This window comes from Camelus bactrianus, chromosome 11 (genome assembly GCF_048773025.1).
Source record: "Camelus bactrianus isolate YW-2024 breed Bactrian camel chromosome 11, ASM4877302v1, whole genome shotgun sequence".
Lineage (NCBI taxonomy): Eukaryota > Metazoa > Chordata > Mammalia > Artiodactyla > Camelidae > Camelus > Camelus bactrianus.
The window spans coordinates 58,060,450-58,073,078 of NC_133549.1; the positions used below are offsets into that span (position 1 = coordinate 58,060,450).

The 12,629-nt window shown below is 40.7% G+C and overlaps 1 protein-coding gene across 6 annotated transcripts in view; it reads right to left on the bottom strand.

Moving 5' to 3' along the window:
* Positions 1 to 9,454, bottom strand: part of FAM13C (family with sequence similarity 13 member C) — a 114,869-nt gene extending 105,415 nt beyond the window's left edge. For 4 of the 6 annotated variants that reach the window (XR_012510235.1, XM_074374045.1, XM_045518792.2 and 1 more), the window contains exons 1-2: positions 8,704 to 8,874; positions 2,907 to 2,963 (exon numbers count right to left, since the gene is read on the bottom strand). Coding sequence is in view for 3 of the 6 variants with exons in the window: in XM_074374045.1 (XP_074230146.1) it covers positions 2,907 to 2,963; positions 8,704 to 8,765 (119 nt within the window). In the remaining 3 variants the exon portion in view is untranslated. The other 2 variants (XM_074374047.1, XM_074374046.1) reach the window with 2 other exon arrangements.
* Positions 9,455 to 12,629: the final 3,175 nt, after the last annotated feature.

A 12,629-nucleotide genomic window follows, 5' to 3' on the forward strand; every position in this document is an offset into this window, starting at 1 on the left:
CCTCACTGGAAAGTCTTTAATCATCTCCTTACAACTTAAAGAAGCATTTAAAAGTTTAACAGGGCTCTATTTTAATAGGATATACTACCTGAGTAAAATATAACACAAGGGCCAAATTTTACCTGACCAAGCCATAAGAACAACACTCAATGCAAAGCTGAAGATCCCGGCATCTGGGTCCTATTGGTGCAGAATTGCTGGAGAAGACTGAACAGGCCGGCATTACCTCCATACACTTAGGGCTGGGAGGACAGTGTTCATTTTTACTCATCAATCAAATTCAACACAATATCACCCTGGCATTTCAATTTTCTCAAAAATAATGACATAATAACACTCTTCTTTGAAGTCATTTGTCTGTCTTAAATCTAGATGTATTTTATTTTCTTATTTTGCTAAGAATTCAGCAAGCACCATGGACATAACCAAATGGGAGCATTCCCTTTGTTTAAGCAGTATCATCATCCTTAACCTATTGGCAGTCATTCATTACCAGGTCATACAATTCTGCAGGAGTGGACACTTCCCCCAGGTGGTGTTTTTCCCTCCTGGTCCCCGACCAGAAGCATCCATAAAAGAGATTTTGGCCAGGTCAGCTAAGAATCAATTCTTCATGGCTCAAGGACATGTAAAGTCAAGAGACAAGACCAGCAAAGGAAGGATTTCTACCCTCTACTCAGGATGCCTTTTCACGAATGAAAGAGATTAAATTCACTAAGCTGATAGCAAGAGGATGAGCTCCAGGTAGTCCCTGAGGGAAGATCAAAGAAAACATCAGGACAGGAGGTCTGGAGCCTGACCAGAGTGCATGCAATTGGGCAAAACATGGAAATAAAGTTATGCGAAAGAGTTAAATTTAAGCCTTAAAACAGATAGTATCTGGTAAAGAAAAACCCAAGAAGTGAAATAATTCATGTTAGTAACTGAAAAACAAAACAAAAAGAACTACACTAATTTGTTTGAAATGCATTTCTCTCACTAGAAACAATTACTACCCATCCAAGTACTCTATGTTCCTGGGTGTGCAACAAAAGAAAGAACAGCTGCATTTACAGTAACCCAAACGTTCCTCATTCAAGGAGAATTCCAGAACACTCAAAATAAGGGGAACAAAGTGATTTTTCAAATCTAAAATGACTCTTGGGGGAAGGTATGGCTCAGTGGCAGAGTGTGTGCCTAGCATGCAGGAGGTCCTGGGCTCAATCCCCAGTACCTCCATGTTAAGTAAATAAATAAGCAAATAAACAAACAAACAAACTTAATTACCTCCCCTCCGCACAAAATGTATAAATAAATAAATAAAATGTCTCTTGTGATAGACTCATTCCTAAAATAATATCTGAATTTTATTTTTATATCATATTTTCAAGGTGCCCCAAATTTACCAATGTCATCTCATTCACTTCCTTGGCTTGAAAAGCAAGGAAGGTGGGGGGGAGGAGCAAAAAGCATCTGTCTCTCATTACACAAATATAAAACCTAATACAAAAGTCATGTTTAGAAATATATTTTCCAACTGGTTCCTCAGAATCCCCAAAACAGAATACAGGTAATTTGTCACTGCTCATTGGAATCACTTGTAACTGAGAATGAGCATGGTATTCTGAAAAGAACAGGAGTCCAAAAGATCCTCCCACTTGTTATAACACAGCCTGAGCCACACCACTTCACCTCTGCGACTCTTGTCCATAAGATGCCTGGAGTCTCTACTTTGCAGAGGTAATAGTCTCTGTGAAATGCCTACCACAGAAAGTTGGCTCAAGGCCACAACCCAGTAAGTAGGGGCTATTATTACTCTCACTTAGGGCCTTAGGTGAATGGTTATTCGCAAAGAAAAAACATGAGGGCTATTTTTAGTCTTTCCAATACCTCCAGGATAAATTATAAACTCCTTAGCAGGGCACATGAATCCTTCAGAATCAGGTCTTTGTTTATCTCTGGAACTTTATTTCTTACCACTCCTAGCCTCACCTCTCAGGGTTCCTGCCATCCTGAACTGCTTGCTGTACCTTCAACTTGAATTATTTTCTCTATCCTCTATTGGCTAAGTTGCTCCCTTTGTAGCATCATGATGTTTTGGCCTTATATCCCACCCCAAAGAGTCATGTGCCATGTGTAATTTTCTTTAGGAATCCATCCCAGAAATCTCACTAGACTACACTAAGTCTTCTAAGTGAATCCTCTGCCTGATCCCAGTGAAACAGCACTCAGTGCACAGCAGCGTCATCACCTGTGTTCTTGCCTGTCTCCTCCAGTGGACTGAACTTCTGGGAGCAAGGATTGGTTTGTCTTTCTCTACCCCAGATCTCCACTGGTTTCTGGCACCCAAAATAGGCCTTCAACAAACGTTTGTTATCCAACAGTGGACTTTAGTGTCAGACAGACCTGAGCTCAACTTCATTCTCAGAGTGGCTATGTTATCTTGGATGAGCTATCATCCCTCTGAGTCTCAGTTTCTCCACCTACAGGATGAGAAAGGAAACATCAGCTTCCTTTCATTGCTTAAATAATAAAGAGTATCTGAAAGTGCATATCTGAATAAAATGTGGAAGAAATGGTGACAGGAAGGTTTTGCCATTGTATCATGAACCCCTTGATAACCAAGACCACACTCCAGACATGGGTGGTGAATAAAGCTAGAACCTCTTCCTTAGGATCTACGATGGGAACATTGAAAGGGGCTAATCAGTGTTTAATTCAACAGGCATTTATTGAGCACTCTCCATGTAAATGTACTGTCCTGGGGAGTATCCAAAAGTAGACAAGACCAAACTTCCTTCAAGAGCTGATCATCTATTACAAGAAATCAGACCTGAGAATAAATTATTAGAATTCAATGAAGAGACTTAAGACCAGACCCAGATGGTTTCTGTTCTTCATAAGAAGCAAGCAATGGTGGGTCATACCTGAGACTGGAGCAGTCAGTCTGATCTTCATGCAGAGAGACTGTGTCTTCGTCACACCTGGGGAGAGGGAATAAAACTGTATCAGATCCAAATGTATGCTGCAGTAGAAACAGCAACAGTCTAGGATTATCTTAAGATCAGCCCAGTAAACTTAAAAAATAGAACAATATTTACTGCTTTCACCTAAACCAGCAACGATTCCCTGAAATTCTACCAGTTAATGATACCAATGTTGTCATATCATCTGAGCTTAAATGCTCAGAACCAGAGGTAATGGCCCTTTTTCCTCCACTGCTCTGCATCACCTAACTAACAAGATTTTAGCAAGGATCTAAGTGTTCACAGTGCTTGAGGGGACATTGGACACCAAGATTGGTGGACTGCTGTTGGCTCCAAAGAGACTCTGCTACATGTCTCTTGGCATTACCTCTGCCTTAGGCAGTCCCAAATCACACCAGCTGCCATTTGGTTTACTCCATTGGCCACCAGACTTTCTCAACCTCTTTCCTTTTCACAAAATCTTCTCAAATAACCTTGTGAAAAATTCTTGGCTCTTCCATACTGAAAAATCTCCAGTGCTCCACATTGCTTAAGGGAATCTGGAGTAGGACCATTCTCTCACTCTAGTGTATGAGGGAGCTTCTGTTCCCATTCTCAGCCATTCCCCACACCACTCCAGCCTAGAATGCTTTTTCCATCTTCAACTCCTACTCAGCCTTCACTGCTCAAGTCTCACAAGCTCTGTGAACTTTCCCAGCCAAGTTCACCCACGTGCCATGTTCCCACTTTAATCTAAATATATACATGTTTACTCTTCATTCTGAGGTTTCAGGAGCCAACTAATTTTGCCTGGCACTGTCCAGTAATTCCTTTGTACCTCTGAGCTGTGTTTAATTCGTTGTTAATTCCATGAAAAGAAATAACCATAATTTCTTCTTCTAGATACGGTGCCACAGTGCCCACAGTGCTAACCCAAAGAAGACACTCAACAAATGCTTGAATTGAATCATTAACTCTGGCCCCTCAGCAAGTCTAGTCCCTGATATAATTTAACAAGCATTTACTGAGCATTTACTGCCTTCCAGGCACTGCAGTAGGCACTGGAGCTGTGCTTCTCAAACCCCTTGGGATTCAGGATGGACCACTTGGTTGTCTATTTCCAATCCACTGTGGATAGATAATTTGGTAAAAATGCCACAGGAATGCCAAATCCCTATAAAAGTTATTAAATGCATAGTCCCTGTTTCGGTACTTTTCTTGTCTCAGACATATTACAACCTGTGAACCCACACTTTGAATAGCACGACTACTAAAGGATAGAAAGTTGAAAAAGAACCTGGACCCTGCTCTGAGAGATTCATAATGTGATAAGTGGACCACAGTAAATAAATAAATATCTACATACATAGATATCACCATAATATTGTATTTATCCTATATGAAATCACTTTTAAAAATTTTAAATATTGCTTCCTGGCAATGGTGTATAATTTAGCCACAGAACAAACTGATGACAGCTTCAGTTCTCTCCCCTTACTACCTTACTTCCCTTTAAATTATTGTTTTGTAACGAATTAAACAAAGGCCACCAACCCTCTCTACCTGCTGAAATATTTTGCTCCTGCTGACAGTTGAAAAAAAAAAATCCATTGCCTTAACAAAAATGCTCTCCTTGACAAAATGAACTATATATCCTTGCTTTCCCACTTTTTGACTCTTAATAATCCACTTTGTCCATCTCATAGAAAGCAACAATTAAATTCCTAAATGTTGCCTTGTTCTCCTCCATTAGAGGCATTTACTTTAATAGATCATAGATCATTGTAATGTGAATAAAGATGTTCCCCCAACAAAAGCAATCTAGCTAAGCAGAAAAATCAATGAAGAACAGAAATCTAGAATTACTGCTTCCAAAGAACTAGAGTTCAAACAGAGGCTCCACCTCAGAGCTCAACAATACCTATTGTTTGGGAATTTGGCAAGAACTTTTTTTTCTCCTCCTCATTTGATTTATTAATCTTTCTTCTCAAAGGATAATTAGTTAAAAATGGAAACTTGGCACCAGAACATACGAAGTTGCAGATGCTTTCTCAAGTATGAGGCCAGACCTAATTAGCTGATCTAATTTTAAGGACTACTGAACAACTCTAGACACCACTCAAGAAAACACAATGCCTAGCTTGCAGATATAACAATGCAATAGATCTCCCTGTGGCTTCCATGGTGCACATATACAAGCTCTTTTAGTTGAACTGAGTTTTCATTTGCTTCAGTGAAGACCATCAAGTTGTACTTAATTAGTATCTTTCTGATTGCTCTACTGATTCCTTGCCCAGAGCCCCCTGCAAATGTACAATATTGGCCCAATAAAAAAAAAAAAAACTGGATTCCACAGTGGGAACCCATATTTAGATAACCCTATACCTGAAAGAGAATCAACTCAGATCAAGTGCCCAACTGGCCTTGGGCATGAGATTTTTCTTCCTACGTTGTAGGAAGAATTTAAAGACCAATCTTTTTAATGATCTTCGTCTTAAATATTCAAAACTGGACACCTTCAAGTACAATGTTTTTCAAACTGTATATTGTGACCTATTGAGATTAGACAGCAGCTACAGCATGTTGTTGTTACTATTGTTAGAGAAAGAGAATAGAAAATGTCAATATAGTGAGGGTTATTTCATGAAACTTGTTTAAATAATTCATGTATATATGTGTGTGCTGGATTGCAATAGAAAATGTTTTTCTTACTGTTGTTCACAGTAAAAAAAAAAAAAAATTGTGAAAGATACCTCTATTAAATGACTTCCCTCTAAGCCCCAGAGTTCTAATTTGTGGTTGCCCAGACAATATATGGGTATTTTATCCTTGCAATCAGCAAGGGGACTTCCATTCACCTGCAGTACCATGTTCTTTGAAGGCAAAGTTGCAGAGGTGCAGCCTGCAGTCCTGTGGGACTTCTCAAAGTGTGACACCAGGAACCTCTTGCGTCAGCACTACCTGGAGTGCTGATTAAAACAGCAGGTTCCAGCCTCATCCCCACCCCAGCCCTACTCGATCCACTCTCCAAGGGTGGGGCCCAGGCATGTGGGGTTTTTTTTAACCAGATTGCTCTTCTTCCCACATAACTAGTGTGCTTCCAAAACGTTTACACTGACCTAAAGCTTTACAAAACTCAGACTAACACTAGGCTAACTGCCACACAATCACTCATTCTGGTTTCCCACTTTGGGATAAAACTCAGGAAACTGGATTTTTTACAAGCCCCAGTCCCCTTCTCCAGTTGGTATTGATGGTTTTTGAGAACCACTGGATGATAATTAAGTCGTTGCAGAATTCACTGCTGGCCAGGCATCATTTCAAATAGCAGGTTAGGCAGGGCACCACAGGAAATGACCATGGAAAAATAACAGATGAAAGAGTGCTGCAGATACAAAAGGGAAGGCCAAGGCCATTCTGATCTTGGATGAACTTGGGTAGAAAAAGAAACCGACTTGGTCCAGATAGGGCCAGGCGTGGGAGAAAGTAAGAATAAAATACGTCCTTGAGTCCCTCCCAATTCCCCTGCCCTTTGACTCTTAGAAGATCCCCAGCTGGCTAAGCAGAACCCTGTTAGGTTAGACTATCTGATAACATAATTTATATTAAAGTATTAATGACACCTTGAATCCACTTCCCAGGGGCACAGACTTTTTAATTCCAATTTAATAAGGGTCACCACCAGAGTCCTTCATCCAAAAGAAACCATCTCTAGGTGGAATTTCAGGTGCTCAGGAAGAAACGAACACATGGACAGGAGGAAGTGGGAGTAGGGGGACAAAGGGAAGGGGAAGTTTTCTTGTATCCAAAACATATAAGAGAGGCAAGTGCTTCCTCTTTATATGCCAGGACCAGATCCAAACATTTACTGAGCACCTGCTACTTCTTTGTCCCAGGATAGTGCATCCTGGTCCTGCTGGCTTTGGGGTCATGCCCAAAGAACCAGGGGAAACAGTTCGCATTACTGAGGGGAGGAGAAATGTTATATTAGACAATGACTGGTTTTAAATGACCCTAGTCTGTTCTGTTACACCTATGAAGATTTTGGTAGGTTTTAAATATGCTCCTCAGATTTTTAGATTAGCCAGATGGCATTCCAATTGTCACTCAGTGCCTTTTAAAATAAATCACTGTCACTTCTCTGAAAACAACAACAGGATCTTATGCAACCAGAACTCCCTGGGGAGTGTCCAAAGACAAGGCACCAGACTATCCCCAGCATTTACCCATAAAACCTTATTTTTTTAGAAAAAATTGTCCACCTGAAATCTGAAACTAAGTATCTCCATTTTGAAGCTGCTATGCCTGTGGCTGACTCTGGGGATTTGGCCACATAGGGGTCCTGAGAATCAGGCCCAGAAAGCACTTGGTACTGGAGGCACAGCGAAAGGAGGAAAGCAGTACCTGCGCCCCTGAACCAGGAAGTCACAGCCTCATCTCTGGCCTGTATACTTCAGCCTGCCTCTCTCACCTGTCTCAGGCGCTCACAAAAGCAAAGTTGTAACATTGTTACCAAGCAATCTCATTAATAGGATGCATGTCCCAATGAGTATTTTATATTGCATCTTCTAAAATCAACCCTGGGTCTTTTTTTTTTTTTTTTTTAAGTAACTCCACTTAAGGGAGCAGGAAGCTCAACACCAAGAGAATATCGTATCTAAACAGAGAAACAAAAGCATGTGAAAAACAAGAGGGCCTGGGAATCTTACCCTCCATCACCAAGACATTTGACAGGGATAAGATTTGAAACACATAATTTATTTGCTGTTTAGGGAACTTGAACAAACAGTTTCCAAGTGACCCAACTTTCTATATCAAACTTGCAGCATTTTTTAAAATGTCATTGAGTATACAACCTTATACACCTCTTTTTCCTGAAAAGCTATTTAGAGTGACTTCTGTCATAAGGTCCCAGAAGTAAACATCATGAGTTAGCCTAGAGAAAGACTGCTAAGTGAAGTTAGATATTTCAACATACATATGTAAATTATATATGTTACATATAGTATTAGCATATACCTATTAATTTTTAACACTTAGTATAGTATTAGGAAAACATTAAGGAAGGGATGACAAGGATTAAACCCATAAACTATAAATATCTAATAAAAAATCATGCATGCTCGCCTTGAGTAAAACATTACACTCCTTCATTTCATGTTTAAACGGTGTCTGTCACCCCAGTCAAAAGCTTTAACCATAGGACTAGATAACTCATTCCTCCTATAGTCAGATCTTTGAGGTCAGAAGACAAAATTGACAAAGGGCATGAAAGAAAAGTTCACTCTACTGTGTCTTAAAAATCTGTAGACAAGAGAGGGTGAGGATAAGTTCAGCCTGTTTATCACATGCTGGAATTCAACTCAAGTCATTTCACATCAATCTCCCATTTGCTCTAAATGTATACAAGCGTGCTCCGTGAAAACACACCAGTGTTGGCAAAATACAACAATGCTTCCTTTCTGACATATCAAATAGATTTATTTTTTAAATATCTGAACTCCAATAACACACATCTTGAAGCACTGAGCTCCCGGAAGCAATTAGTTTGTTTTAATCTCTCTCCCATAGTTGCTAAAAGGCTGATTTCAACCTGTAAAGATCTCTGGGCCCCATCAGTCCGCATGCCTCACAGTCTTCACAGCCCCAGATTGCAGGAGACAATGCATCTAGTACCACGAGCGGCGGGGGACGGTGGAAGATAGTTGCTTCCAGAGAAAAGCATGCAAGTCTTATTTTATTGACAAGAATCACTTACTCTGTTACAGCGGTGCTGCTGAAGGAATTATCCTGAAGGCTGAAACAGAAACAAGAAAACATCAGCCAAGTCCGGCCGGGGAGCCGTCTCCCTGCTCGCTCTCCGGGAGTTAGAGCACATACACAAACATGGCATTGCAAGGCAAGTCTCAGGGCTCGCCCGGCACGCTCACTCTACCTTGGGCTGCTGTCTGCACATGCTCGTAACGACACCCCCAGCAGGGGCCCAGCCGCACGGGCGAACCACAAAGCCCAGCAGCCTGCGAGGCTGCGGGGACAGAGCTGGGCGGGGCGCAGCCACGGGGCCAGGACCCCGGGACCCCCGCCAGGAGCACCTGAAGTGTTACCGAGCGACCGACCGCAATCTTGCCAACACCTGGCCGCGTTTAATCCAGGCCTCCCGGTGCCAGCCACCCCCGGGGAAAGCCCAACTGTTTCTGCCTAGGTGAAATCCCCGGGGGACTTGCTTTCTTCCAGACGTCTCCTACCAGTTTTACAGAGCTACCCCCTCTAGGGATGGAGGCTCGCAGAGATTCATCAATCGTTCAGAAAAAGCTGGCAGGGAACGAGAAGGGGGAGGGGAACATAGCTGCTGTTTCTGGTGTGTGTGGTGCGGTGTGTGTGGTGTGGTGTGGTGTGGTGTGGTGTGTGTGTGTGTGTGTGTGTGTATGTGTGTGTGTTGCCCAGGCAAAAGAGCCTCTGAAGGAGGGCTTGCTGCATCAAATCTGATCTGTCTGCACTCTGTTATTTTAGTCCCTAAGAGGAAGCGCCCAGCCCTGGACCTCAGAGCTGTGAATGAGCCCACACAGGGTGAGTGGAGAATTTATTCCAGACAAATTTATTCCAGGCATTAGCCAGTAACTGGGGAGACCGTGCTGCAGGTGGGGCTTGCTCTGCCCAGAGCAGCTCGCCTGAGCTCCACTCCCACCACCTTTGCAAAAGATGAGAGCTGGAATCCACCAATGGTATCTATCCCCTTTAAATAAAGGCAGCCCTCTTGGGAGAGGGGAAGGCTGCCAGCCCCTACTTGCTTGTTTCCCATGGACATATTTGTCCAGCCCTCTTTCCATTGTTAACTTCTCCTGCCAGGTTGACCTTGATAAGAAGGAGAGAACAGTCACCTGGGAAAGATGCTTCTTTTTGAATTTTGAATTGAGAATATCCCCATTCCCTTCTTTTAATCTCTCCACTCCCAGAAGCAGCTGAGATGGTAGAGTTTAGTCCAAATTATCTAAGCAGATGAGTTAACTTATAACACAAAAAAATCAAATTTTTATTTTCAGATTAGAAAAAATATCCAAAACTTAGTAATAAGGGGAAAGAGGGAGACCTTTCACACTGAGACACTATTTCTCAGGTCTACCCAAGGACTGATTAATTCGCTAAGAAACTGGACTTGTGTCTGACTTGCTATTCACTATTGGTTAGATCCCTGACCCTGTAGATTTACAGGTTAACATGGCACATTTTGTCCACTCTGTCCAGAGGAAAAGGTGACTTCAGCATTCATGGTTTCATTGCACTGTGCAGCTTTAACCAATTTTGTGTCTAACCTAGCAATCTTATACTAACATTCTTTCTAAATGCCTATAAATATGCAGATCCTCAAAATGCTCTTAGAACCAAGAGCATCATCATCTTATAGATCCTCTCATTATTAAATTAATAGATGTCTGATTGTGCCTATATTTATATGAGTCATATATTTAACTTTCAAAGTTATACCTTTGAAAAAAATCAAAATTTACTTTTCAAAGAACAACAGGTTCTTTGCAATTTTCCTTTCCTTTCTCTAAATATTTTTTAGGTAACTGAATAAAAGCATAATACAGGCATTCCTTAGAGATATTGTAGGTGCAGCCACACACAATAAAGCAACACCACAATAAAGTAAATGTTGCAATAAAGTGAGTCACATGAACTTTTTGGTTTCCCAGTATGCATAAAAGTTATGCTTTCACTATACTGTAGTCTACTAAGTATGCAATAGCATTATTTCTGAAAAAAAAGTACATACCTTAATTTAAAAATACTGCTAAAAAATACTCATCATCATCTAAGCATTTAGTGAGTTATAATCTTTTACTGGTGGAGGGAGTGTCTTGCCTCAATATTGATGGCTGCTGACTGGTCAGGGTGGTGGTTGCTGAAGGTTGCAGTGACTGTGGCAATTTCCTAAAATAAGACAATGAAGTCTCCCACATCAATTTACACTTCCTTTCATGAATAATTTCTCTGTGGCATGCAATGCTGTTTGACAGCATTTTACCCACAGTAGAACTTCTTTCAAAATTGGAGTCAGTCACCTCAAATTATGTCACTGCTTTATCAACCAAGTCTGTAGTATTCTAAATCCTTTGTTGTCATTTCAGTAACCTTAACAGTATCTTCACCAAGAGTAGATTCCATCTCAAGAAACTACTTTCTTTATAATCCATAAGAAGTAACTCATTCATTAAAGTTTTATCATGAAATGGCAGCAATTCGGTCACATCTTCAGGATCCACTTCTAATTCTAGTTCTCTTGCTATTTCCACCACATCTGTAGCTACTTCCTCCACTGAAGTCTCAAACCCTTGAAAGTCCCCATCCGTGAAGGTTGGAATCAACTTCTTCCAAACTGCTATTAATGTTGATATTTTGACCTCTTCCCATGAATCACTAATGTTCTCAATGGCATCTAGAATGGTGAATCCTTTCTAGAAGGTCTTCAATTTACTTTGCCCAGATCCATCAGAAGAATCACAACCTAGGGCAACTATAGCCTTACAAAATGTATTTCTTAGACAATAAGACTTGAAAGTCTAAATCACTCCTTAATTCATGGGCTGCAGGATGGATGGAGTGCTTTAATTTCCTTCAAGAATATTTCCTTTGCATTCACAACTTGGTTGTTGGGTGCAAGAGCCCTAGCTTTCGGCCTATCTTGGCTTTTGACATGCCTTCCTCACTAAGTTTTATCATATCTACCTTTGATGCTAGTGAGAGATGTACAAACTCTTTCATTCACTTGAACACGTTGAGGCCACTGTAGGGTTATTAACTGGACCAATGTCAATATTATTGTGTCTCAGGGAATAGGGAGGCCTGAGGAGAGGGAGGGAGACCTAGAGTGGCCAAATGGGGGAGCAGTCAGAAAGAACACAAAGAACATTTTTCAAGTTCACCATCTTATCTGGACATGGTTCATGATGCCCCAAAACAATTAAAAGAGTAATTTCAAAGAGCACTAGTCACAGATCACCATAACAAATACTAATAATGAAAAAGTTTGACATATTGAAAAAATTATCAAAATGTGACACAGACATGAAGTGAGCAAATGCTGCTGAGAAAATGGGGTTGATAGAGTTGCTAGACACAGGGTCGCCCCAAATCTTCAATTTGTAAAAACACAATATCTGCAAAGATCAATCAAGCGAAGCACAATAAAATGAGGTATGCCTGTATGGTCTTAGATCTGAACCCTATGGACTAAGATAAGTTTAGAAATAGTCATCCCTTGAATGATTTAATATACAGTATATATACATTTCTAAACCACCTACTGCCACAAATGAGCTATGTTCAGGAGTGTCTGACATGGCCTTTTCACTGTATTTGTGTATACATTATTTAGCCATCACAAAATGAGGTCTACTCTTTGTTTTAATGAGCCCAATAAAGGTAAGTTTATATTCAGCATTCTTAGCTCTAAAAATTCAAAAGTTGCCAGTTTTCAGAAATCCTTTTTACTCATTTTCTGTGGTATTGATTCCAAACGTTCTAAGGCAGCAAAAGATCATACTTTTCTCATTTAAGCATTCCCAGTGATCCATTTGGAATGGAAAAACATAATGCATTCAACTTTTAAACAGGACTTGTACAAGTATATGAAATAATGTGGGCCCTTTGAAAATAACATGAAATAACAACTGTATAAAATAA